At 46.4% G+C, this 23,895-nt stretch overlaps 1 protein-coding gene across 2 annotated transcripts in view; it reads left to right on the top strand.

The window, feature by feature from the left end:
- The window catches only part of dlec1 (DLEC1 cilia and flagella associated protein), a 162,290-nt gene that overhangs the window by 86,019 nt on the left and 52,376 nt on the right, over nt 1–23,895 (top strand). For both annotated transcript variants that reach the window (XM_067968317.1, XM_067968308.1), the window contains exons 20-25: nt 4,386–4,516; nt 8,330–8,488; nt 15,080–15,219; nt 18,169–18,322; nt 19,408–19,518; nt 23,168–23,298. In XM_067968317.1, the coding sequence (XP_067824418.1) occupies nt 4,386–4,516; nt 8,330–8,488; nt 15,080–15,219; nt 18,169–18,322; nt 19,408–19,518; nt 23,168–23,298 (826 nt within the window). The remainder of the gene's footprint in view (nt 1–4,385; nt 4,517–8,329; nt 8,489–15,079; nt 15,220–18,168; nt 18,323–19,407; nt 19,519–23,167; nt 23,299–23,895) is intronic.

Here is a 23,895-nt window from a genome sequence, read left to right as displayed (position 1 = left end):
CCTGATTTCCCTCATCTTTTCTCCTACACTGCTACTATCCTACTTCAGTTGGTGTCATGTACTGTGAGCTTGGCCATTCACCTTGGTTTCTCTCAATTTTTGTTTTAAGAAAGCTTTGCATGATACAGGTAGAATAAAAAAGAAAACTTGAGTTGGGAATGTTTGCTACAGCGACGGTTCAGTCTAAGTAGAGATTAATTAATGGCTGGGGATGTGCCATGAGGGACAAAACGCCCGAGGGGCCTGAGTGATGTCAAGTTGCAGTTGGCAAACTTCATCTGAACCCGAGAGCCTTGAGACACTGTCCAAAATTTTTTTTTGTAACGTATATTCAATTGCCCTGTTACATTTTGAAAGTTTTCCCAGGGGTGTTTATATCTTCAGTCACCACTGCGCTGCGTTTGTGTAATGGTGCATCGGGTGTTTGTAGGGGTTGCCAACCCTCCAGGATTGTCCTGGAGTCTCCAGCAATTGAAGATTGATCTCCAGAACACTGCTGCGAGCATCACCCGGGAGAAAAACCATCGGGAGATTAAAAAAATTGTGCGCTCTTCCTCTTCCCTGCAGCCTCACTGTGTTGAAGTCAAGACTCAGAGCTTATTAGTTATGAATACTTATTAAAAAAAACATTGGAGATGGGAAAAAGGGCTGAAGCTGAGAATCACCCAATCGGGTAACAAAGAGTCTGTTCGCTTCCCGATTGGCTTGGGAAGGCTTTACGCTGCCAGGATTGGACATGTTGGTGGACCAATGGTGGAGGCAGAGCAGTGGGAGACGGGAGGTCATGTGTGTTGGCAGCCCTGGCTGTTTGGCGCCGTGCTTGACTCTGACTCAGAAGTTTGTTGACTCAAGCCCCACTCCAGGAGTTCAGCTTGAGCACACAACTGAGTGCAGTACTGAGGGAGTGCCTTTCAGATAAGACATTGGACTGATGCCATGTCTGCCTGTTCAGTTGGTTGCAATATTTGAAAGAGAGCAGGGAGTTCTTTCATCTGGGAAAATACTCATCGCTCAACCAACACCACCACTCTTAGAAAATAGGAGCAAGAGTAGGCCATTCGGCCCTTTGGGCCTGCTCCACCATTCAAAATGATCATGGCTGATCGTCTAACTCAGTACTCTGTTCCCACTTTTTCCCCGTATCCCTTGATCCCTTTAGCATTAAGAAATATATCTATCTCCTTCTTGAATACATCTAATGACTTGGCCTCCACTGCCATCTGTGGTAGAGAATTCCACAGGTTCACCACCCTCTGAGTGAAGAAATTTCTCCTCATCTCTGTTCTAAATGGCATACCCCATATCCTGAGACTGTGACCCGTGTTTCTGGACTTCCCAGCCATCGGGAACATCCTCCCTGCATCTAGTCTGTCTAGTCCTGTTAGAATTTTATATGTTTCGATGAGATCACCTCTCATTCTTCTAAACTCTAGTGACTATAGGCCTAGTCAATCCAATCTCTCCTCATACATCAGTCCTGCCATCCCAGGAATCAGTCTGGTAAACCTTCGTTGCACTCCCTCCATGGCAAGGACATCCTTCCTCAGATAAGGAGACCAAAACTGCACACAATACTCCAGATGTGGTCTCACCAAGGCCCTGTATAACTGCAGTAAGACATCTCTGCTCCTGTACTCAAATCCTCTTGCAATGAAGGCCAACATACCATTCGCCTTCCTAATTGCTTGCTGCACCTGAATGCTCGCTTTCAGCGACTGGTGTACAAGGACACCCAGGTCTCATTGCACCTCCCCTTTTCCCAATCTATCACCATTCAGATAATAAGCTGCCTTTCTGTTTTTACAACCAAAGTGGATAACCTCACATTTATCCACGTTATACTGCATCTGCCATGTTCTTGCCCACTCACCCAGCTTGTCTAAATCACATTGGAGCTTCTTTGCATCCTCCTCACAGCTCACATTCCACCCCAGCTTTGTGTCGTCTGCAAACTTGGAAATGTTACATTGAGTTCCCTCATCCAAATCATTGATATATATTGTGAATAGCTGGGGCCCAAGCACTGAACCCTGCGGTACCCCACTAGTCACTGCCTGCCACCCGGAAAAAGACCCGTTTATTCCTACTCTCTGTTTCCTGTCTGTCAACCAATTCTCAATCCCATGCCAGTATATTCCCCCCAATCCCATGTGCTTTAATTTTGCATATTAACCTCTTGTGTGGGACCTTATCAAAAGCCTTCTGAAAATCCAAATACACCACATCCACTGGTTCTCCCCTATCTATTCTACTAGTTACATCCTCAAAAAACTCCAGTAGATTTGTTAAGCATGATTTCCCTTTCATAAACCCATGCTGACTTTGTCCAATCCCGTTAATGCCTTCCAAGCGTTCTGTTATCACATCTTTTATAATAGACTCTAGCATTTTCCCCACTACTGATGTTAGGCTAACTGGTCTATAATTCCCTGTTTTTTCTCTCCCTCCTTTTTTAAATAGCGGGGTTACATTTGCCACCCTCCAATCTGTAGGAACTGTTTGAGTCTATCGAATTTTGGAAGATGATCACCAATGCATCCACTATTTCCAGGGCCAATTCCTTTAGTACTCTGGGATGTAGATTATCAGGCCCTGGGGATTTGTCAGCCTTTAGCCCTATTAATTTCCCTAGCACTATTTTTTTACTAATAATGGTTTCCTTCAGTTCCTCCCTCTCACTAGACCCTTGGTTCCCTAACATTTCTGGGAGGTTATTTGTGTCCCCCTTTGTGGGACCTTGCTGTGTGCAAAGTGGCTGCCATTTTTGCCCACACAACTGGAACCATTTCAAAATATTTCATTGTGCAGGAAGTGGTTTGGAACATTCCTGGGAGAAATGATAAGGTGCTTTAGAAATTCAAGTCTTCTTCAATGTGACGTGAAGTGGGGCTTTTACAACATGATGATGTCAGATACTGGCGGAGTTCCACTGACAGAAAGTGCTCGATTTCATAGTATACTCTGTTTCACAGAACCGTAATAGTTTTGCGGATTTAAAAAAAATTATGATTAAATTTTTGCCCTCCTCTTCGAAGCTGGTCACTAATACTGGGGTTTGATCACATGGGTGCCTAGTCGCCGTTCTTCATGTCAGAGGTTTGACAGTGAATATTGACAGCTATTCGACCAGCAGGGAATCACCGCTGAGCCCAATTCTGTCTCACGTAACATCCGTGCTTTCCAGCGGGGGGCAGTGGTTACCGATCGCCAGCAGGATCTGGCCTTGTCAGCGGCGCCCACATCCCATGAACGAATTTTTTAAAAAAAGGAACCCTGGCTGATTTGGGTTTTTTTTTCCCTTTCCAGCCCAAGGATGTTGTGATCAATTTCAGCACAACCTCAGTGTCACAGGAACATAGGAATTAGTAGAGGAAAAAAGACCAAGGTCCATCTAGTTCGTCTTCTACCATCCTGGTAGTTGCACAATACAATGATAATGGGAGTTGTTGACTAATCATAGCAATCAATCTCTATGAATGAGTCTACAACAGACCCAGACATGAGGTGAGGAAAACCCCCAGTGGTGGAGAGATTTGGGAAACACAGGTCCAAACTCACCCGTTCGTCCCAAGCATGTTACACTCACCACACGTCATGTTTCAAATTATTCACATGCTGTATCCCAAAATGTTATTTTGTGAAAGAAATCTATCTAATTTGCATTTGAATGAATCAATACAGCCATGCTGGCTGGGATTAACTGATTCAAGGCAGATTGGGGATTGAACCTGGTACCTTCCTGTTGTCTTCTGTATTGAATAATACAATTTTTTTTAGAGCTGTAACCCTCCTGCATATCTATTTTAGTTAGAAGGGTCTTAAACAGGAAAAGATTAAGGGGGTAATTTTATCGTTGAGCGATGGTGTGAAGCGGGCGATATGGAATTAGCCACCCATTATATGCCACACCTGATTTCCCCTTCCATTGAAGTCAGTGGATTAGGGTTAGGGTTAGGGTCAATGGAAGGGAAATCGGCGGGTTGTAAAAGGGGCAGCCAATTCCGTATCGCCCGCTTCACACCATCACTCAACGATAAAGTTACCCCCTTAGAATGGGGAATGGGGAGAAATGTACCTGAATCATCATGGCAGATACCTCAGGAAAGGAAATACCAACATCACTAAAACAGAATATCTCATTGCTGTTTGTGGGATCTTGCTGTGCGCAAATTGCCTGTCGCATTTCCTACATTTACAACAGTGACGACATTTCAAAAGTAGTTCAATGGCTGTAATGTGCTTTGGGACGTCCTGAGGTGGTGAAAGGGGCTATATAAATGCAAGTCTTTCTTTTTTTATATACATCTTGACAGTTTGATCATTTGGTCTTCAACTAGCTGCTGTTAAAAAAGAAGCCTGACTGGAGTTTTCTGCATTCTTTACAGAGCCCAATGACTACTGTGATCTGGAACTGTTGCTTACTGGAGGCAAGCCCGAGAAAATCAGCTACCGTCTGCAGTGTCACATCAGACATCAGGAAGAGCCGGTCTTCCTTTACGTGGAGGCAACCTTTGTGGTCAGTGCACTACCAAGTTATAAAGTACAAGCATGGATTCCCCCATTACCTCTATGGGTAAATACACCGCCTGGTACAGTGCTGAAACACACAGACCAGGGAGGTCCCAAGTTAATATTAAGAATGGACCTTGACCAAATGTTAGTGAGTAACACATGGTGTCCATCATCACGTGACTGGGTATATATCGCTTGTAGTAATAGCGAGAGTGTTTCTGGTGGGTGAATACAGGCCTTTGCTTTCTGAACATACTTATGCAACTCACTGTCCCTGGCTCTATTGAGATATATGGGATTTCACCGGACCAGTCTTAAACAATGACTGAATGACAACAATACACCCATCATTGAGCCCTGAGATGCTGATCTTACCTATCAGGAAAGATTGAACAGGCTGGGGCTCTTTTCTCTAGAAAAGAGAAGACTGAGGGGTGACCTGACAGAGGTCTTTAAGATTATGAATGGGTTTGATAGGGTAGACATAGAGAAGATGTTTCTACTTGTGGGGAGACCAGAACCAGAGGCCATAAATAGAAGATAGTCACTAACAAATCCAACAGGGCAGCGTTTCCCAAACTGTGAGGCACGCCCCCCTTGGGGGGTGCAAAATGTTCCAAAGGGGGACGCGAAGAGGTCGGAAAGATAAAATATTTTCAGAAAGAACGATGTTGAGGTGTGTCGCAAAGTGAACACTTTTGCCGTGCTCTCTACACCCTACATGTGTAGTGGTTTGGGACACTGCCTTAGATTGCGATAATCCACTCAGTGACCGGGGAAGTCCCACAAAATGGCAATGGCAGCCTCCCACACACACACAGCCCGTTGGTCATTTGCCGGAGCGACATACACCCTACACGTGTAGGGTGTAGGGAGCATGGCAAAAATGTTCACTTTGGGACACACCTCAACATCATTTTTTCTGAAAGTATTTTATTTTACCGACCTTTTCGTGCTGGGGGGCGCGCCCCACAGTTTGGGAAACGCTGCTTTATAGTAAGGACCTGTAGGGTAGGAGCCAGTACCATTAGGAAAACAATGGGGGAAAAATTGGATAGGGCTTGTTTTTGGGCAGGGGTAGCGTTATGACCTATTACCCCAAGCCCAATGGCCCCTGCCCAGGCAGGATGAGACTTTCGCCAGGCCTGAGGACATACCTGCAATCTGCGTTGGAAATCAGTGTTGAATGAGGATTCCATGCAATTCGCACTTTCCACCAGCAGGGGGAAGCTCTAATCTCTTAAAGGCAGCCTGTCTCTTAAAAAATCTCTTAAAGGTAGCCTGTCTCTTAAAAAATCTCTTAAAGGTAGCTGGTACCAGTTATTTGTTGAAAATAACAGTCTGCAGTCTGCACGGAGTCTGAACGGAGATCAGACATCGCACACGTTAAACACAGATGCAGCTCCCGTCCCTATGTTTACACACTGATGAGTTATGTTAAAACATTGAATAAAGGTTGCGCACCACTAAATCCCACATCCTCCAATCTGCATGCCAGACCTCACCAATCTGCCGATCTGAGTTTGTACCAGGCCTGCGAGAGTGCGTGCTCCAAGGTTCTCTGCTGATGCACTAGAGGCCTTGACGCAATAGGTGGACAGAAGGAGGGGCATCCTATATCCGCAGGGGGTGGGGGGGTGCATGAGGCCCCCCAGACATATACCCAAAAGGCAGTGGGAGGCAGCAGGGAACGAAGTCAATGCCAAGCACACTGCACCACGAATATGGATGCAGTGCGGAAAGAAGTTCAATGCTTTGACATGAGTGGTCAAGGTGAGTGAGGTCAATTGTCAAGTGGCGTCTCCTAGCAACTACACCACTAGCCGCATCCACTGCTCCACACACTAGCCCCCCATCACCCACCTACCAACAAACTCTTTCCATCAGTACTCAACTCTTCCAATCAGATGCTTCCTCTCACCCTTACACATTACCACTGTTGCAAGCCGCTCACCCACAGCTCACAGGCCACACACACTGGCAGATATTTAACCATGACAGGCACATCATCCAGACTCACGCCCTGAGAAGGTGGCGCATATCAGGAGGCAGCAAGTGGCAGTGGCATTTAGCCCCTTGAGCTTGTTCCACCATTCAGTGAGATCATGGTTGATCTGTGACCTAACTCCATATACCCGCCTTAGCCCCATTTCCCTTAATATCGTTGGTTCACAGAAATCTATCAATCTCAGATTTAGAATTCACAATCGAGCTAGCATCAACTGCTGTTTGCAGAAGAGCGTTCCAAACTTCTCCCACCCTTTGTGTGTAGAAGCACTTCCTAACTTCACTCCTGCATGTCCTGACTCTAAATATTAGGCTATGTCCCCGTGCGTGTCCCAGTATTCAAGTATAAGAGACCTCCAAAAACAGTTACAAATGCATCAGCAGCCAAAAGCAATAATCCATCAACTAACCTGTAAATCCTGCATGGTCTCTGGTGGGGGGTCCTCCAGGCACTCTAAGACACGTTCAGATGGTCGGGGTTAAGACTGTGTGTTGAGTTGAGCGTTAAGTCCCAAAATGGTGTCTATCACTTTAAATCAGCATTGCACACTGATTCTATCCATTTTCTCCCTACTTTACATGTTTCCGGCGTTTGTTATCTGCGCCTGCGCTAACTCCCATCCCAAGATGGCGTCCTGAGCACGTCCTGCTGGAAACGTGCATGCGCAGCCAAGACGCCATCTTGGCACTTCGGGATTCCGCGTAGCGCCGAAACAGCAGGCGATACACGGCCCAATTTAGTGCCCGATATGTTTTATTTTTATACTTGTGATTTATTAAACTTTGTTTTATGTTTTGTAAGTTATCAACAAATGTCTAATGTTTACGTTTATAGTGGGGCGCAAGAATACTTGCCTTCACTACTGTGGGGCGGGAGCCAAAATAGTTTGGGAAAGACTGCAATAGGGAATTCAGGAGAAATTTCTTTACCTAAGGAAGGATATACTTGCGTTGGGGGCAGTTCGGAGAAGGTTCACTAGGTTGATTCCGGGTATGGAAGGGTCTTATGAGGAAAGATTGAACAGGTTGGGTCTATACTGATTGGAGTTTAGAAGAATGAGAGGAGATCTTATTGAAACATACAAGATTCTGAGGGGACTCGATAGGGTAGATGCTGAGAGGGTGTTACCCTTCATAGGGGAATCTAAACCTAGGGGGCACAGTCTCAGAATAAGGGGTCGCCAGTTTAAGACAGAAATGAGGAGGAATTTCTTCTCCCAGAGGGTCGTGAATCTTTGGAATTCTTTACCCCAAAAAGCTGTGGAGGCCGAGTCATTGAATACATTCAAGGCTGAGTTAGACAAATTTTTGATCAGCAAGGGAGTCAAAGGATATGGGGAAAAGGCAGGAAAGTGGAGTTGAGGTAAAAATCAGATCAGCCATGATCTCATTAAATGGTGGAGCAGGCTCGAGGGGCCGAATGGCCTACTCCTGCTCCTATCTCATATGGTCTTATGGGAAGCTAGATAAAGACATGAGGGAGAAAGGAATAGAAGGATATGCTGATTGGGTTAGATGAAGTAGGGAGGGAGGAGGCTCGTGTGGAGCATAAACATCGTCATGGACCTATTGGGCCAAATGGCCTGTTTCTGTGCTGTACGTTCCATGTATTCATAGAATCTTACAGCGCAGAAGGAGGCCTTTTGGCCCATCGTGCCTGTGCCAGCTCTTTGAAAGAACTATTCAATTAGTCCCACTTCCCTGCTCTTTCCCCATAGCCCTACAAATTTTCCAAGTATTTATTCACTTCCCTTTTGAAAGTTACTGTTGAATCTATGTAATTCTATGTAGTTCCATTTTGTTGTTTCAGGGTCCCAAGCTTTGTATTGACCTCCCATCTCTAGATTTTGGCCTGATAAAGCTGGGAAGTAGAGCTATTTGCAGCATCCAGATCAAGAACACGTGCCAGCTTTCAGCTTCGTGGTGTTTACAAGAGAGTCCAGCGTGCCTGAGGGAACGGGACGAAGAGGTAAGCGCAGCTTTGGAACGTAACAGACTTGGTACCTGAGATTTTTTTTTTCTCCCTTTCTCTACAAAGAGTTTGCTGAAACATAAAATAAAATGGCAGTCTGCAGTCGGTCTCGAATCCAATGGGCACATTTTTGAGACGCGGTGTTGCTGCAGTGTTTCCCCCCCCCCCCGACCTACATTAAATCAGGTACGTACAGAGCTCCTTTAATGGCAGTGTGGTTAAAGAAAGACTCGCTTTTATACAACACCTTTCACAACCTCAGGACATCTCAAAGTACTTTGCAGCCACTGAAGTGTAGTCACTGTTGTAATGTAGGAAACGTGGCAGCCAATTTGTGCACAGCAAGATCCCACAAACAGCACTGAGATGATGACCAGATAAATGATCAGTTCTGATGTAAGGTCATCGACCTGAAACGTTGGCTGCAATATTTACGGGGAGGCGGAGAGGGAGCTGGGGGGACATGTAGCCAGGAAACCCGGAAGTATGGGTGTCCCGGAGGTCCTGCCAAATTTATGGCAGGACCTGATTAAAATTTTTGGACTCCGTTTCCCGGCCGCAGCCAACCAGATTGAGAGGGCGGGAAGGCCTGTGGACAGGGAGCGGAGAGGAGGGAGGGAGAGAGAGGTTGTGAGTGGGGGAGGGGGGGTGGCGGGGAGCTGTGGAGAGATCGGGGGGGGGGCTGTTGATAGATTGGGGTGGGGGCCGTGGAGAGATGGGTGGGGGGGCCGTGGAGAGATGGGTGGGGGGGGCCGTGGAGAGATGGGTGGGGTGGGGCGTGGAAAGGTCGAGGGCGGGATGCCATGTAGGGAGGGGGGAGGCCACGGAGAGATCGGGAGGGCCGTGGAGAGATCAGGGTGGGGGGGGGGTGCTGGGAGAGATCGGGGGGGTGTGGCCATGGGGAGATCGGTGGGGGCAGCCGTGGAGAGATCATTGATGGGGGGGGGGTGCTGTGGAGAGATCGGGGGGGGGCTGTGGGGAGATCGGGGGGATCCATGGGGAGATCGGTGGGGGTCCGTGGAGAGATCAGGTGGGGGGCTGTGGAGAGATCATGGGGGGGGTGGTGTGGAGAGATTGAGGAGGGGGGGGGGCCATGGAGAGATGGGGGGGGAGTTTGGAGAGATTGGGGTGTGCGGGCCGTGGAGAGATCGGGTGGGCGAGCCATGGAGAGATCGGGGTGGGGTGTGCAGCGGGAGGGGCGATGCACAGATCGGGGGTGGGGGGGGCCATGGGTAGATCGGGGAGGAGGGGGTGTGGTGAGATCGGGGGTGGTTCCGATTGCCGGGTGGTCCGATCGTGGGGGGCGGGGGGTGGGGGGTCTGATCTCGGCGGGGGGAAGCAGGTTTGTTTGGGAGTCTGGGGGGAAGCACTCCTGTCCTCCTGGTCCACAAGCAGTACTGGAAAGGCATTTACCTGCTGGACCCAGCCTTTCTTGCCTCCCTTCAGCTGCCGGGTTTCCTGAGCCCTGGGAAACCCGGCCCGCAGCCGTTAAATTTAAAACAGCTAAAATTTGCAGCACGCAGTCTCATTAAAATATTTAAATGAGCGACCCGCCTCCGGAGAGCAGGTCCGTTGGTCACCCCCCAACCCCCCTCCATTAAAGCTGGAAGTGGACGGATTGGGGTTGGGGTCGGATTTCCCATTTTTGAATTTTTAACCCCTCTCCCGCCCGTCCTGGGGAGTTAAAATTCCCACCCTTAACTCTCTCTCTCCACAATTGCTGCCTGACCTGGGTGTTTCCAGCATTTTCTGTTTTTATTTCAAATGAACAGATAACCTGTTTTAATGGCTTATCCGAAAGACGGCACCTCCGACAGTGCAGCACTCCCTCAGTACTGTACTGGAGTGTCAGCCTGGATTATGTGCTCAAGGGGTAAATTTTAACTTCTAGCCCAGACGGGAGCCGGGGGTGGGGGGGGCGATTTCCGGGTCCGAAATGTGGAAGCTAAGTGGAAGCCATGAGAGAAATCAGGACGTAGTGGTTAGGGGACGACTAGCTTGAAGATTATAAGAGAGAGAAAAGACTGAGGGAGATAAGGAGCTCCACAGTTTTGAGGCCCATCAATTGTACTTCCGGGTTTCACACCCGGCAGCCATAGAACCATAGAAAAGATACAGCACAGAAGGGGGCCATTCGGCCCATCGTGTCCGCGCCGGCTCGAAGAACAACCAGGTGCCCATTCTAATCCCACCTTCCAGCACCAGGTCCGTAGCCCTGCAGCTTCCAGCACTTTAGGTGCAGGTCCAGGTACTTTTTAAAAGAGTTGAGGGTCCCTGCCTCTACCACCAATTCGGGCAGCGAATTCCATACACCCACCACCCTCTGGGTAAAAAAGATTTTCCTCATGTCCCCTCTAATCCTTCCGCCAATCAGCTTAAATCTATGTCCTCTAGTTCTTGAACTCTCCGCTAGAGGAAACAGGTACTTCCTGTCTACTCTATCTAGGCCCCTCATAATTTTGTACACCTCAATCAAGTCTCCCCTCAGCCTCCTCTGCTCCAAGGAAAACAACCCCAGCCTATCCAATCTCTCCTCGTAGCTGCAATTTTCAAGCCTTGGTAACATTCTTGTAAATCTTCTCTGCACTCTCTCCAGAGCAATTACATCCTTCCTGTAATGTGGTGACCAGAACTGCACACAATACTCCAGCTGTGGCCTTACCAGCGTTTTATACAGTTCCATCATTACATCCCTGCTTTTGTATTCTATACCTCGGCTAATAATGGAGAGCATTCCGTATGCCTTCTTCACAACCTTCAGGGACCTATGCACACGCACTCCAAGGTCTCTCACTTCCTCTACCCCTCTCAATATATTCCCGTTTACTGCGTATTCCCTTTAACTGTTTGCCCTCCCTAAGTGCATTACCTCACACTTCTCCGGGTTGAGCTCCATTTGCCACTTTTCCGCCCACTCCACCAACCCATTGATATCTTCTTGGAGTCTACAGCTATCCTCTTCACTATCAACTACACGGCCAATTTTTGTGTCGTCTGCAAATTAGCCAATCATGCCCCCTACATTCAAGTCCAAATCATTAATATATACCACAAACAGCAAGGGACCCAACACTGAGCCCTGTGGCACACCACTGGAAACGGATTTCCATTCGCAAAGACATCCATCGACTTTTACCCTTTGTTTCCTGTTACTGAGCCAATTTTGGATCCAATTCGCCACATTTCCCTGTATCCCATGGGCTTTTACCTTTCTGACCAGTCTACCATGTGGGACTTTGTCAAATGCCTTACTAAAATCCATGTAGACAACATCCACTGCACTACCCTATCAATCCTCCTTGTCACTTCCTCAAAGAATTCAATCAGATTTGTAAGGCGTGACCTTCCCTGAACAAATCCATGCTGACTATCCCTGATTAAACCATGCCTTTCCAAGTGACAGTTTATCCTATCTCTCAGGATTGATTCTAATAGTTTGCCCACCACCGAGGTAAGACTGACCGGCCTATAATTGTTCCGTTTTTCCCTCGTACCCCTTTTAAACCATGGTACTACATTTGCAGTCTTCCAGTCCTCCGGTACCTCCCCTGTATCTAGTGAGGATTGGAAAATGATCCTCAGAGCATCTGCTATTTCCTCCCTGGCTTCCTTCAATAGCCTAGGAAACAATCCATCCGGCCCTGGTGACTTATCAACTTTCAAGGATTCCAGTCCCTCTCGTACTTCCTCTCTCGCTATGTTTACCTTATCCAATATTTCACACCTCTCCTCTTTAACTACTACGTCCGGATCATCCCTTTCCTTTGTGAATACGGAGACAAAATATTAATTTAAAACCCTACCCACATCCTCTGCTTCTACACACAAGTTACCCTTATTATCCCTGATATGTCCCACCTTTTCCTTAGCTATCCTCTTGTTTTTAATGTACTGATAAAACATCTTTGGGTTTTCTTTAATCTTACTAGCTAATATTTTTTCATGCCCTCTCTTTGCTTTCCTTATTTCCTTTTTTACATCATCCCTGTACTTTCTATACTCCAGTCTGATTGAAGGGCAGGGGCGGAGGGGAAGATCGGAGGTCGCTGGAGGTCAGGTGAAGAGCTGGAGGTAGTTGGGAGTCCACAATGGTTGGGGGTGGGAGTTGGCCGATCACGGTTGTCTTGTTGACCAGGTGAGCCTGTTGGGCCTGGATGAAGCACTCCTGCTTCTCCGGACCCACAAACAGTGCAATAAAGGCATTCACCTCATGGATCCGGCCCTTCCCGCCTGCTTTCATCTGACATGAATGACCCTGACCCGAACATGTAAGGTTAAATTCATTTTTTTATTCCAATACACAAAATATTAAGTACCTCAAGTATCGTAATGAGATACATTGCCCTTTTAAGTATCAGCCCGCTGGCTTTAAGTGGGGGCAGGACTTCCTGGTGTCTGCTCTCCACACGCAGACAAACCTGCCTGGGTTAAACCGTGTTGGAGCCGGGATGCGGTCCCGCTTTGAAAACAGAGTATTTTTGCTCCCCACCCGCCCACAACCCACCACTTCTCTGGAATGGGAGTTGAACCCACAACCTTCTGTCTCAGAGGTGAGAGTGTCACCATGACACTAGGAGTTGACCATGTAGTGTAGACTAGAATCATCGAATCGTTACAGCACAGAAGGAGGCCATTCAGCCCATCGAGCCTGTTCCAGCTCTTCGTAAGGTAAGAGCAATCCAGACTCACCTTTAAGCCAGAACGGGTAGGGGTGACAGGCTCCCTGCCTTTAAATCCATTAAAGGCACTTTAAAGACGCAGTTATAGTTTTTATTGGTTTTCTTCTCCATGACTAGCCTTAATTTTATCACGTGCCCCCTGAGACTTTATAGAGGTGATACCACGATCTCATGCTGCCAGCAGGGAGCTGCAGATACAGGGATCATTGGTCAGAGAATCAGGGTGTAGCCCTATCACCCTGTAAGTGTGGCTTTCCCACTGGGAATACAGGATCACAGAATCACCCCTTATATTTTTGCTTTAATCTCCTTATTCCTATTTCCTATATTACAACAGTGACTACACTTCAAAACTTCATTGGCTGTAAAGCATTTTGGGATGTCCTGAGTTTGTGAAAGACGCCACATAAATGCAAGTCTATCTTTCTTTCTTTATTCATTATAGACCCTTCACTCCTAGTCAGAACCTCCTTATTCTTTTAAAGTATTCCTGTTAGTGAGGGATTAGTTTGGTTAGACCCCGTCAGGAGTACTGAGTTCAGTTCTGGGCACTGAACCTCAGGAGGGGGTGCAGCGCAGATTCACCAGAATGATACCGCGGCTAAAAGGGTTAAATTATGAGGCCAGGTTGTATAAGAACATAAGAAATGGGAGCAGGAGTAGGCCATTCGGCCCCTCGAGCCTGCTCCACCATTCAGTAAGATCATGGCTGATCTTCGACCTCAACTCCACTTTCCCGCCCGATCCCCATATCCCTTGATTCCCCTAGAGTCCAAAAATCTATCTATCTCATCCTTGAATATACTCAACGACTCAGCATCCACCGCCCTCTGGAGTAGAGAATTCCAAAGATTCACAACCCTCTGTGTGAAGAAATTCCTCCTCATCACAGTCTTAAATGGCCGACCCCTTATCCTGTGACTATGCCCCCTAGTTCTAGACTCTCCAGCCAGGGGAAACAACCTCTCAGCATCTACCTTGTCAAGCCCCCTCATAATCTTATATGTTTCAATAAGATAGCCTAGGCTTGTATTCCCTTGAGTACAGAAGATTAAAGGGTGATCTAATTGAGGTGTTTAAGATCATTAAAGGAGTTGATAGGGTAGATAGAAACTATTTCCTCTGGTGAGAAAGTCCAGAACGAGGGGGCAGAACCTTAAAATCAGAGCTAGGTCTTTCAGGGGTGATGTCAGGAAGCACTTCTTCACACAAAGGGTAGTGGAAATCTGGAACTCTCTCCCCCAAAAAGCTATTGAGGCTGGGGGTCAATTGAAAATTTCAAAACTGAGATTGATAGATTTTTGTTAGGCGAGGGTATTAAGGGTTACGGAACCAAGGTGGGTAGATGGAGTTAAGATACAGATCAGCCATGATCTAATAAAATGGTGGAACAGGCCTCAAGGGGCTAAATGGCCTACTCCTGTTCCTGTGTTTCACCGATCTTTGTACTTAATTATCCCCCGGGCCTGTTTTATCTGCCAACTTTTTTTGTTCTGGGCTAGGTTCTGCTTAACCCCTCTAAAATACACTTCTTTCCTGTCCAGCACTGGAAAGTCATTATCACATTGCTGTTTGTGGGAGCTTGCTATGCACAAATTGGCTGCTGCATTTCTTACATTACGATATTGACTACACTTCAAAAGTATTTCATTGGCTGTAAAGCACTTTGGGGTGTCCTGAGATCGTGAAAGGTGCTATATAAATGCAAGTTCTTTCTTAATGCCCTCTGAAATGGCCTAGCAAGCCACTCAGTTGTTCAGGGTAACTAGGGATGAACAATAAATGCAACCTTGCCGCATCCAAAGAACAAACCAAAAAAAGAAATGCAGACAATAAAAGACTGTTGTCAAGTTGCTTACATGAGAAAAAGATGTTTGAGAGCGTAACATGAACCATTGTCTGATTGCAGGCTTCGCAGTTTGCCTTTGAACCCTCTAGTGGGGAGCTACTACCACTGGCCGAGTGCAGTGTGACTATCCTGTTTACACCGAGCAAGTGCCAAAGCCTGAAGACAGTTCTCGAGTTGAATGTGGATAATGGAAGTGCGAGGTAAACACGACAGACTCACCCACCACATTTCCTCTTTCAGCCGGAAGGGCCAGTCTGCCTCCTCCATAGTTTCCTGCATTCAGTGTGAGCAAAATTCTCTGAATTGATGTGACGCTGGTTATAGTTCTTGTCTACCGGTATGGGCCAAACTCCTCTGATTTCTGCTGGATGTGTGACCTGTGCCGCTCCTCTCCCCTGCCAATTCTCGCTTTCCTCCACCTCCTTTTTATGTCCTCTGTCACCATGCCAGCCTCCCTCCCCCACCCCCCACCTCATATCGACCCTTCCTGCTCCCCTCGTAATCCCAAATGCTGACTTCACCGCAAGCTCAAATCTATTCCAGTTACTCAGACTGGCAAAGTTACTCAGACTGGCAAAAGGTGGGAAGAGGTGTTCCACAAGGGTCAGTGCTGGGACCACTGTTGTTCACCATTTACTTAAACGATTTGGACTTGGGAATCGGAAGTACAATTTCAAAATTTGCGGTTTGGGGGTTGTTTTTTTTATTCGTTCATGGGATGTGGACGTCGCTGGCGAGGCCGGCATTTATTGCCCATCCCTAATTGCCCTTGAGAAGGTGGTGATGAGCCGCCTTCTTGAACCGCTGCAGTCCATGGGGTGAAGGTTCTCCCACAGTGCTGTTAGGTAGGGAGTTCCTGGATTTTGACCCAGCGATGATGAAGGAACGGCGATATATTTGCAATTCGGGATGGTGTCTGACTTGGAGGTAGTTAATACCGAGGAGGACTCTGACAGACTACAGGAAGACATTAATAAACTTGCAGACTGGGCATGTAATTGGCAAATGAATTTCAATATGGCTAAGTGTGAGGTGTTACATTTTGGTAGGAAGAATAAGGGGGCCACATACTGCTTGGATAATAACACGGGAATTTTAACCCCCAAGAACGAGTGGTTTGGGGGTGGGTGGGAAATAAAAATTGTTGTTATTTTGGGACGTGACTGGAAAATTTTCTGCCTTTGCACTCCCAGTGGGGAGCCTGGACTTTTACGAGCCCACATTAAAGTGGAGCCGGGTTGCAGTCACAACCCAAACATAACTTTTTATTTCCCACCTGCCCCCAACCCACCTGTTCTTGGGAGTTAAAATTCCTCCCTAAGAGTCTAAATGGGGTAGAGGAGCAGAGGGATCTGGGGGTAAATTACTAAAAGTAGTGACGCAGGTTAATAAGGCCATAAAAAAGGCAAACCAAGCACTGGGGTTCATTTCCAGAGGAATATAATTGAAAAGCAGAGAAGTTATGTTAAACTTGTATAGAACCTTGGTTAGACCACACTTGGAGTACTGTGAACAGTTCTGGTCTCCATATTATAAAAAGAATATAGAGGCACTATAGAAGGTGCAAAAAAGATTTACTAGGATGAGACCAAAACTAAGAAGTTATACCTATCAGGAGTGGGATGGGGCTCTTTTCTCTAGAAAAGAGAAGACCGAGGGGTGACCTGATAAAAGTATTTAAAATTATGAAAGGGTTTGATAGGGTGGATGTAAAGAAGATGTTTCCACTTGCGGGGGAGACCAGAACTAGGGGCCATAAATAAAATATAATAAATGCAATAGGGAATTCAGGAGAAACTTCTTTATCCAGAGAATGGTTAGAATGTGGAACTTGCTACCACAAGGAGTAGTTGAGGTGACTAGCATAGATGCGTTTAAGGGGAAGATGGATAAACACAAGTATTTATCCAATTCCCTTTTGAAAGTCACTAATGAATCTGCTTCCACCACCCTTTTAGGCAGCGCATTCCAGATCATTACAACTCGCTGCTTAAAAAAATTCTCCTCGTCTCCCCTCTGGTTCTTTTGCCAATTATCTTGAATCTGTGTCCTCTGGTTACCGACCCCCCCTGCCAGTGGAAAAGTTTCTCCTTATTTACTCTATCAAAAAACCCTTTATAATTTTGAACACCTCTGTTACATCTCCCCTTAACCTTCTCTGCTCTAAGGAGAACAATTCCAGCTTCTCCAGTCTCTCCACATAGCTGAAGTCCCTCATCCCTGGTACCATTCTAGTAAATCTCCTCTGCACCCTCTCCAAGGCCTTGACATCCTTCCTAAAGTGTGGTGCCCAGAATTGGAGTAGTTGAAGTGAATAGCATAGATATCTTTAAGGGATGCTAGATAAGTACATGAGGGAGAAAGGAATAGAAGGATATGCAGATAGGGTTAGATGAAGTAGGGAGGGAGGAGGCTCGCGTGGAGCATAAACACCGGCATAGACCAGTGGGGCCGAATGGCTAGTTTGAGTGCTGTAAATTATATGTAATTCTATGTAAGTTTGGCTTGTGTGATAAATTAGAAAATGGCACCCTGGTGCAATAGGGTGGGGTGGGGGGGTGCGTACTCATCTGAGGCTGGGGCTTAGGCACAATACTGGGACCTTTACTCTGCGTCTAAGCACTGCAGTGCCTGATCTGCAAGCACTTGATATTACCACCGGGTTTCTGATACAGGAAGGTGTTCTGTTCTCTACACTTGCATCCTTCACTGATAAAACTTAATTCAGAAAAATAAATAAATAAGAAAGCAAAAAAAAACACTTGATAAAGAAAGAAATTACATTTCTATAGCGCCTTTCGCGACCTCAGGACGTCCCAAAGTGCTTTACAGCCAATGAAATACTTTTGAAGTGTAGTCACTGTTGTAATGTAAGAAATGCAGCTGCCAATTTGTGCACAGCAAGGTCCCACAAACAGCAATGTGATAATGATATGATAATCTGTTCTAGTGATGTTGGTTGAGGGATAAATATTGGCCAGGACCCCAGGGAGAACTCCTCTGCTCTTCTTTGAAATAGTGCCGTGGGATCTTCTCCATCCACCTGAGGCAGATGGGGCCTCGGTTTAACATCTCATCCGAAAGACGGCACTTAGGTACAAACACGGTACTAAGCGAGAACCAGTTCTGGTAACCATTTCTCTCTTTAGTCACGTTGCAGTGCAGGCTGAAGTCCAGGAGGTACAGGTGTGCCTGCTGTCCTGTGCCATTGTTTTCAACGAGATCTATGTCGGGGTCCCAGCTCGGGAGACGGTGAAGCTCTTTAACCAGACACTGCTGCCGGCAAAATACTCCTGGGGAGAGGTAGGTCTGAGAAAAGCCCTGGCTCGCAGAAGCAAACTCTCAATTCTCAAAACTCTCAATTCTCAACAAAATACATCCACACATATATTTCCGTGCAGCCTTTGTACATGTATTGATTGCACAGTGCTTGTGGGAGGTGTGCTTTGATGCGCTGGAGCCACATAGAATCATAGAATTTGTTACAGCACAGAAGGAGGCCATTCAGCCCATCGCGCCTGTGCTGCAAGTGGTTCGCACCCAAACCCGAGTGGACACTGCTGTGAGTTATCATGCAGGTATCATGCCCCCTGCGAGGTCAAAGCCTGCTTTCAGCAACACAAAATGAGCAGTATAACTGGCCTATTATGTCCATTTACCTCTGACCTCAAGATGCCATTCTCAGTTCCTGCTAGAAGGCTGTGAATAGGGTGTTACGCAGTGTTGTATTGTTGGGTGCAGGCAAGCTGTTCTTGTTGCTACGGTCATTCTAGATGGGTGAACAAAGATGGGTTGAATGGCCTCCCTCATCTATAATTATCATGTGATCTTGTGAATTTGCCCTTTCACAGCGACGCATTACCTGAAAATTCTCACCCCCTACTCAAAACCTGGACGGTTTAATATGGATTAGAAAGTAACTCGCTATAATTTACCCTGTGTTTGCTGTCCTGAATCTAAATATTCAGAACTCTGAAGGAGAATTCAGGCTGCACGTAAGCTGTTGCACAACCAGCCTTGTCTTTACCAAGCACCACCAGCTGCCTCCCACATGCAGCACTTTGTTTTAAGATCCCTATCTTCGCTTCAATCCCTCTAGTATCTTGTCCAACCTTCTCTGAACCAAATGTCCCAGCCTGCGCCGACCTTTCATTCACTGAGCCCCTGTTCTTTGGAACTCTCTTCCACAACCACGTTACCTCGCTGCCTTTCTCTTACAAGTCTATCTCTTTTACTTTACTTTCAGTCCAACCACCCAACTCCTTCCCCAACCCTTGCAGTTTCCACACAAGCGCTCTGAAATGTTTTTCTACATGAGGAGTGTTATATAATTGTAAGTTATCGTAATAATACCCATCTGATTATGCCTGTCTTTCTTTGTTAATAAGGTGCATGAAAGCCAAGCACATCGATGCACAGTCACTGTCACCCCACCGAGCTGCACTTTGGGACCAAATGAAGAGGCGGTGGTGTGTATGGAATTAACAGCTTTCAGTGCGGTAAGTGCAACATGGAGTCAGCATCAGCAAATGCTGTCAATCTGATGTGTTATACTAATGTTTCATAGAATCATAGAGCACAGATGGAGGCCATTCGACCCATCGTGCCTGTGCCAGCTCTTTGAAAGAGCTATCCAATTAGTCTCACTCCCCTGCTCTTTCCCCGTAGCCCTGCAAATTTTTCCTTTTCAAGTATTTATCCAATTCCCTTTTGAAAGTTATTATTGAATCTGCTGCCACCGCCCTTTCAGGCAGTGCATTCCAGATCATAACAACTCACTGCTTAAAAAAATTCTCCACCTCCCCCGTGATTCTTTGTCCACTGGTTACCAACCCTCCTGCCAGTGGAAATAGTTTCTCCCTGTTTACTCTATCATGACCTCTCATATTTTTGAACACCTCTGTTAAATCTCCCCGTAGCCTCCTCTGCTCCAAGGAGAACAATTCCAGCTTCGCTAGTCTCTCTATGTAACTGAAGCCCCTCACCCCTGGTACCATTCCAATAAATCACCTTTCAATCCTCCCTAAGACCTTCCTAAAGTGTGGTGCCCAGAACTGGACACAATATTGCAGCTGAGGCCTAACTGGTGATTTATAAAGGTTTAGCATAGCTTCCTTGCTTTTGTACTCTGTGCCTCTATTTATAAAGCCAGTTTTGATGAAAAGGGAAGCAATCCTTTGTACCTCACTGCCTTGCAGTACAGTGCAGTTCATTTTTTTATTTATTCATTCTCGGAATGTGGGTGTCACTGGGCAAGGCTGGCATTTATTGTCCATTGCTAGTTGCCCTGAGAAGGTGGTGTTGGGCCTTCTTCTTGAACTGCTGCAGCCCATGTGGTGAAGCATCTCCTACAATGCTGTTCGGTAGAGAGTGCCACGATTTTGACCCAGGGATGCTGAAGGAACAGTGACATATGCTGCCGCAGGAGCCATGGCGAGTTGCTGCAGTGCATCTTGTAGATAGTAAACACTACAGCCATGGTGGTGGAGGGGTTGGATGGTTAAGGTGTTAGATGGGGTGCCAGTCAAGCGGACTGCTTCATCCTAGATGTTGTTGAGCCTCTTGATTGTTGCTGCAGTTGCATCCATCTAGGCAAGTGGAAAGTATTCCATCACACTCTTGACTTGTGGAGAGGCCTTGCGGAGTCAGGAAGTGAGCCACTTGCTGCAGAACACCCAGCCTCTGACCTGCTCTAGAAGGCATAGCATTTTGTGGCTGGTCCAGTTGAGCTTCTGGTCATTGGTGACCTCCAGGATGTTGATGGTGGGGTATTCAACGATGGTAATGCCATTGAATGTCAAGGGGAGGTGGTTAGACTCTTTTGTGTTGGGGATGGTCATTGCCTGGCACTTGTCTGGCGCGAATGTTACTTGCCACTTATCAGCCCAAGCCTGGATGTTGTCCAGGTCTTGCTGCACGTGGGCACAGACTGCTTCATTATCTGAGGAATGGCGAATGGAACTGAACACTGTGCAATCATCAGCGAACATCCCCATTTCTGACTTTATGATGGAGGGAAGGCCATTGATGAAGCAGATAGTTGAGCCTGGGACATGGCCCGAGAAACTCCTGCCATGAACTTTCTTTGTGCTTCCAGGTATGACTCCAGCCATTCAGAAATTGTCAGTTTGGCATCAGCATTAAGACCCTTGAAGAGATGGTTGTGAACCGATAATGCTGTGCAGCATAACTACAGCTGATACAGAGCTGCCTCTTTAAATGTAGATTAAACTCTAACAGTACTCAGTAACAACTTTAAACATTTAATGTCAGGAAAGCATCAACTGTCCCTTCTAATCTTTGCTAAAATGAGGAATTTCACTGAGAGTCAGAAGCAGAGCTACTTGAGCTGTGCCTTCCCTAACTCCAAAGCAGTCTGAATGAGCAGTACAACCGCAGCTGCTGGCTCACATCTGTTTGGTGCAGGATTAGGGTTGCCACCTCTGGTTGGACGTATTCCTGGAGGTTTCATCACATGACCTGCCGTCTCCAACCACCCCTACCCCCAACGCTCCCGCCATTGGTCGCCCGACACGTCCATCCTCCCAGCGCACCACCGTCCTACCACCAGCGAACAGACTCTTCGTTATCCGATTGGACGATTCTCGACTGTCAGTCAAACAGCCTTTCTTCCCCCATCTCCAATATTTTTTATAACTAATAAAGAACTAGTGTTCAACGAAAATAAAATAAAACACAATTTGGTTTAATGTTTCTTTGATTTTTCTCCTGGGTTTTTGACAGCAGTGGCCTGGAGATTAACCTTTAATTCCTGGAGACTCCAGGACAATCCTGGGGGGTTAGCAACCCCATATAGGATAACTAAATGGTACAATTTTAAATGGAACAGAGAGACATGGGGGTGTACGTACACAAATCTTTGAAGGTGGCAGGATAAGTTGGGAAGGTTGTTAAACAGGCGTACGGGATCCTTAGCTTTATAAATAGATGTAAGGAATCTTACAACACCAGGTTATAGTCCAACAATTTTATTTTAAAATCACAAGCTTTCGGAGATTATCTCCTTCGTCAGGTGAGTAGTCACCTGATGAAGGAGATAATCTCCGAAAGCTTGTGATTTTAAAATAAAATTGTTGGACTATAACCTGGTGTTGTAAGATTCCTTACATTTGTCCACCCCAGTCCATCACCGGCATCTCCACATCATGTATAAATAGAGGCATAAGAGTACAAACGCAAGGAAGTTATTCTAAAACTTTATAAAACACTGGTTAGGCCCCAGCTGGAGTATTGAGTTCAATTCTGGGCGCCACACTTTAGGAAGGATGACAAGGCCATAGAGATGGTGTAGAGGAGATTTACTAGAATGGTACCAGGGATGAGGGACTTCAGTTATGTGGAGAGACTGGAGAAGCTGGGGTTGTTCTCCTTAGAACAGAGATGGTTAAGGGGAGATTTTGATAGAGGTGTTCAAAATCATGAATGGTTTTGATAGAGTAAATAAGGAGAAACTGTTTCCAGTGGCAGAAGGGTCAGTAACCAGCAGACACAAATTTAAGGTAATTGGCAAAAGAACCAGAGGCGACATGAGGAAAAAAAAATTTACGCTGTGGGTTGTAATGATCTGGAATGCGCTGCCTGAAAGGGCGATGGAAGCAGATTCAGTTGTAATTTTCAAAAGGGAATTGGATAAATATTTGAAGGGGAAAAACTTTCAGGGCTAAGGGGAAAGAGCAGGTGGGAGTGGGGCTAATTCGATAGCTTTTTCAAAGTGCTGGCACAGGAACGATGAGCCGAATGGCCTCTTTCTGTACTGTATCATTCTATGATTCTGTGAATTGTGGCATAATTGGTGCCAGGTGTTCCTGTTATCGCCACTTCCAGCCAGTCAGAAACTTGTAGTTGTAGTCTTATGTTATACTATAAGCACTGTAAATCTCCAAGTAATTACTGAATTACTGTACAAATCACCGCAGCATTTACTCTGAACAGGTGTACAATGTCAAGTTGACAGGCTATAAAAACCCATGATAAGGAGCAACTTGTCTGTTGGATTTCATGGTACATATATAATTGGATAGAATTAGGTTTATAAATAAAAATTGTGGATTTCGTAGCGTATGAGCTCAGGCTCCAGATATTAGGCCAAATGTCATTGTCTTTGAGTATTGTGATGCTTCCTTTCAGCATGAACTGAATGGTGTTACACTCTCGTGCACAGTGGAGGACATGAAAGAACCACTTTTGCTGGAGTTAATTGCTAAACCGAAGGACCTGCATGTCACTTACAGCGTACCCGCTGACAGCCACGAGGAGAGGTAAACCCTATATACATGATCGCTACCTCCTCTTTATTGTTCATTGAATCATCATAGAATCATACAGCTCGGAAGGAGGCCATTCGGCCCATTGTGCTCGTGCTGACTCTTTGAAAGAGCTATCCAATTAGTCCTACTCCCCTGCTCTTTTTCCATAGCGCTGCACCTTTATCTGTCCACAGTCTTATTATGTTTGAAAACCTCTAAATAGGTTTTCTCATTAGTTCAGTGGGTTAACGTAGTGCTGAGACGTACAGACCAGGAAAGGCATGTATCTTTACTAAGTTTTCTGTTCTCTGCTGGAGCAACAGCAGTAGGGACCCTATCACTGGATGGTGGAGGAAAGATCAGGGTGAGGACAGATTCGGACTTGCTTGTGATCCCCCTGCCTCCCCCCAACCTCCCTCCCTCCCAGTGTCTAACTCACACGGGAAGAATGGTCACCTAGCAAGGCATCGGACTGCAACTCCAGCGGCCAGCAAGAGTCAGCACCTTGAGGAGAGGAGACAACTGGGGGGAAAAATGACCTTTGAAAAGATGAGTAATTCCTGATCATTGAATGTCATCATTTAAAAATGCAGGAAACCTTTGAGCTGA

This window comes from Heptranchias perlo, chromosome 2 (genome assembly GCF_035084215.1).
Source record: "Heptranchias perlo isolate sHepPer1 chromosome 2, sHepPer1.hap1, whole genome shotgun sequence".
Lineage (NCBI taxonomy): Eukaryota > Metazoa > Chordata > Chondrichthyes > Hexanchiformes > Hexanchidae > Heptranchias > Heptranchias perlo.
The sequence above is the reverse complement of the archived record's forward strand: the minus strand, read 5'-3'. Positions and strand labels throughout refer to the sequence as shown.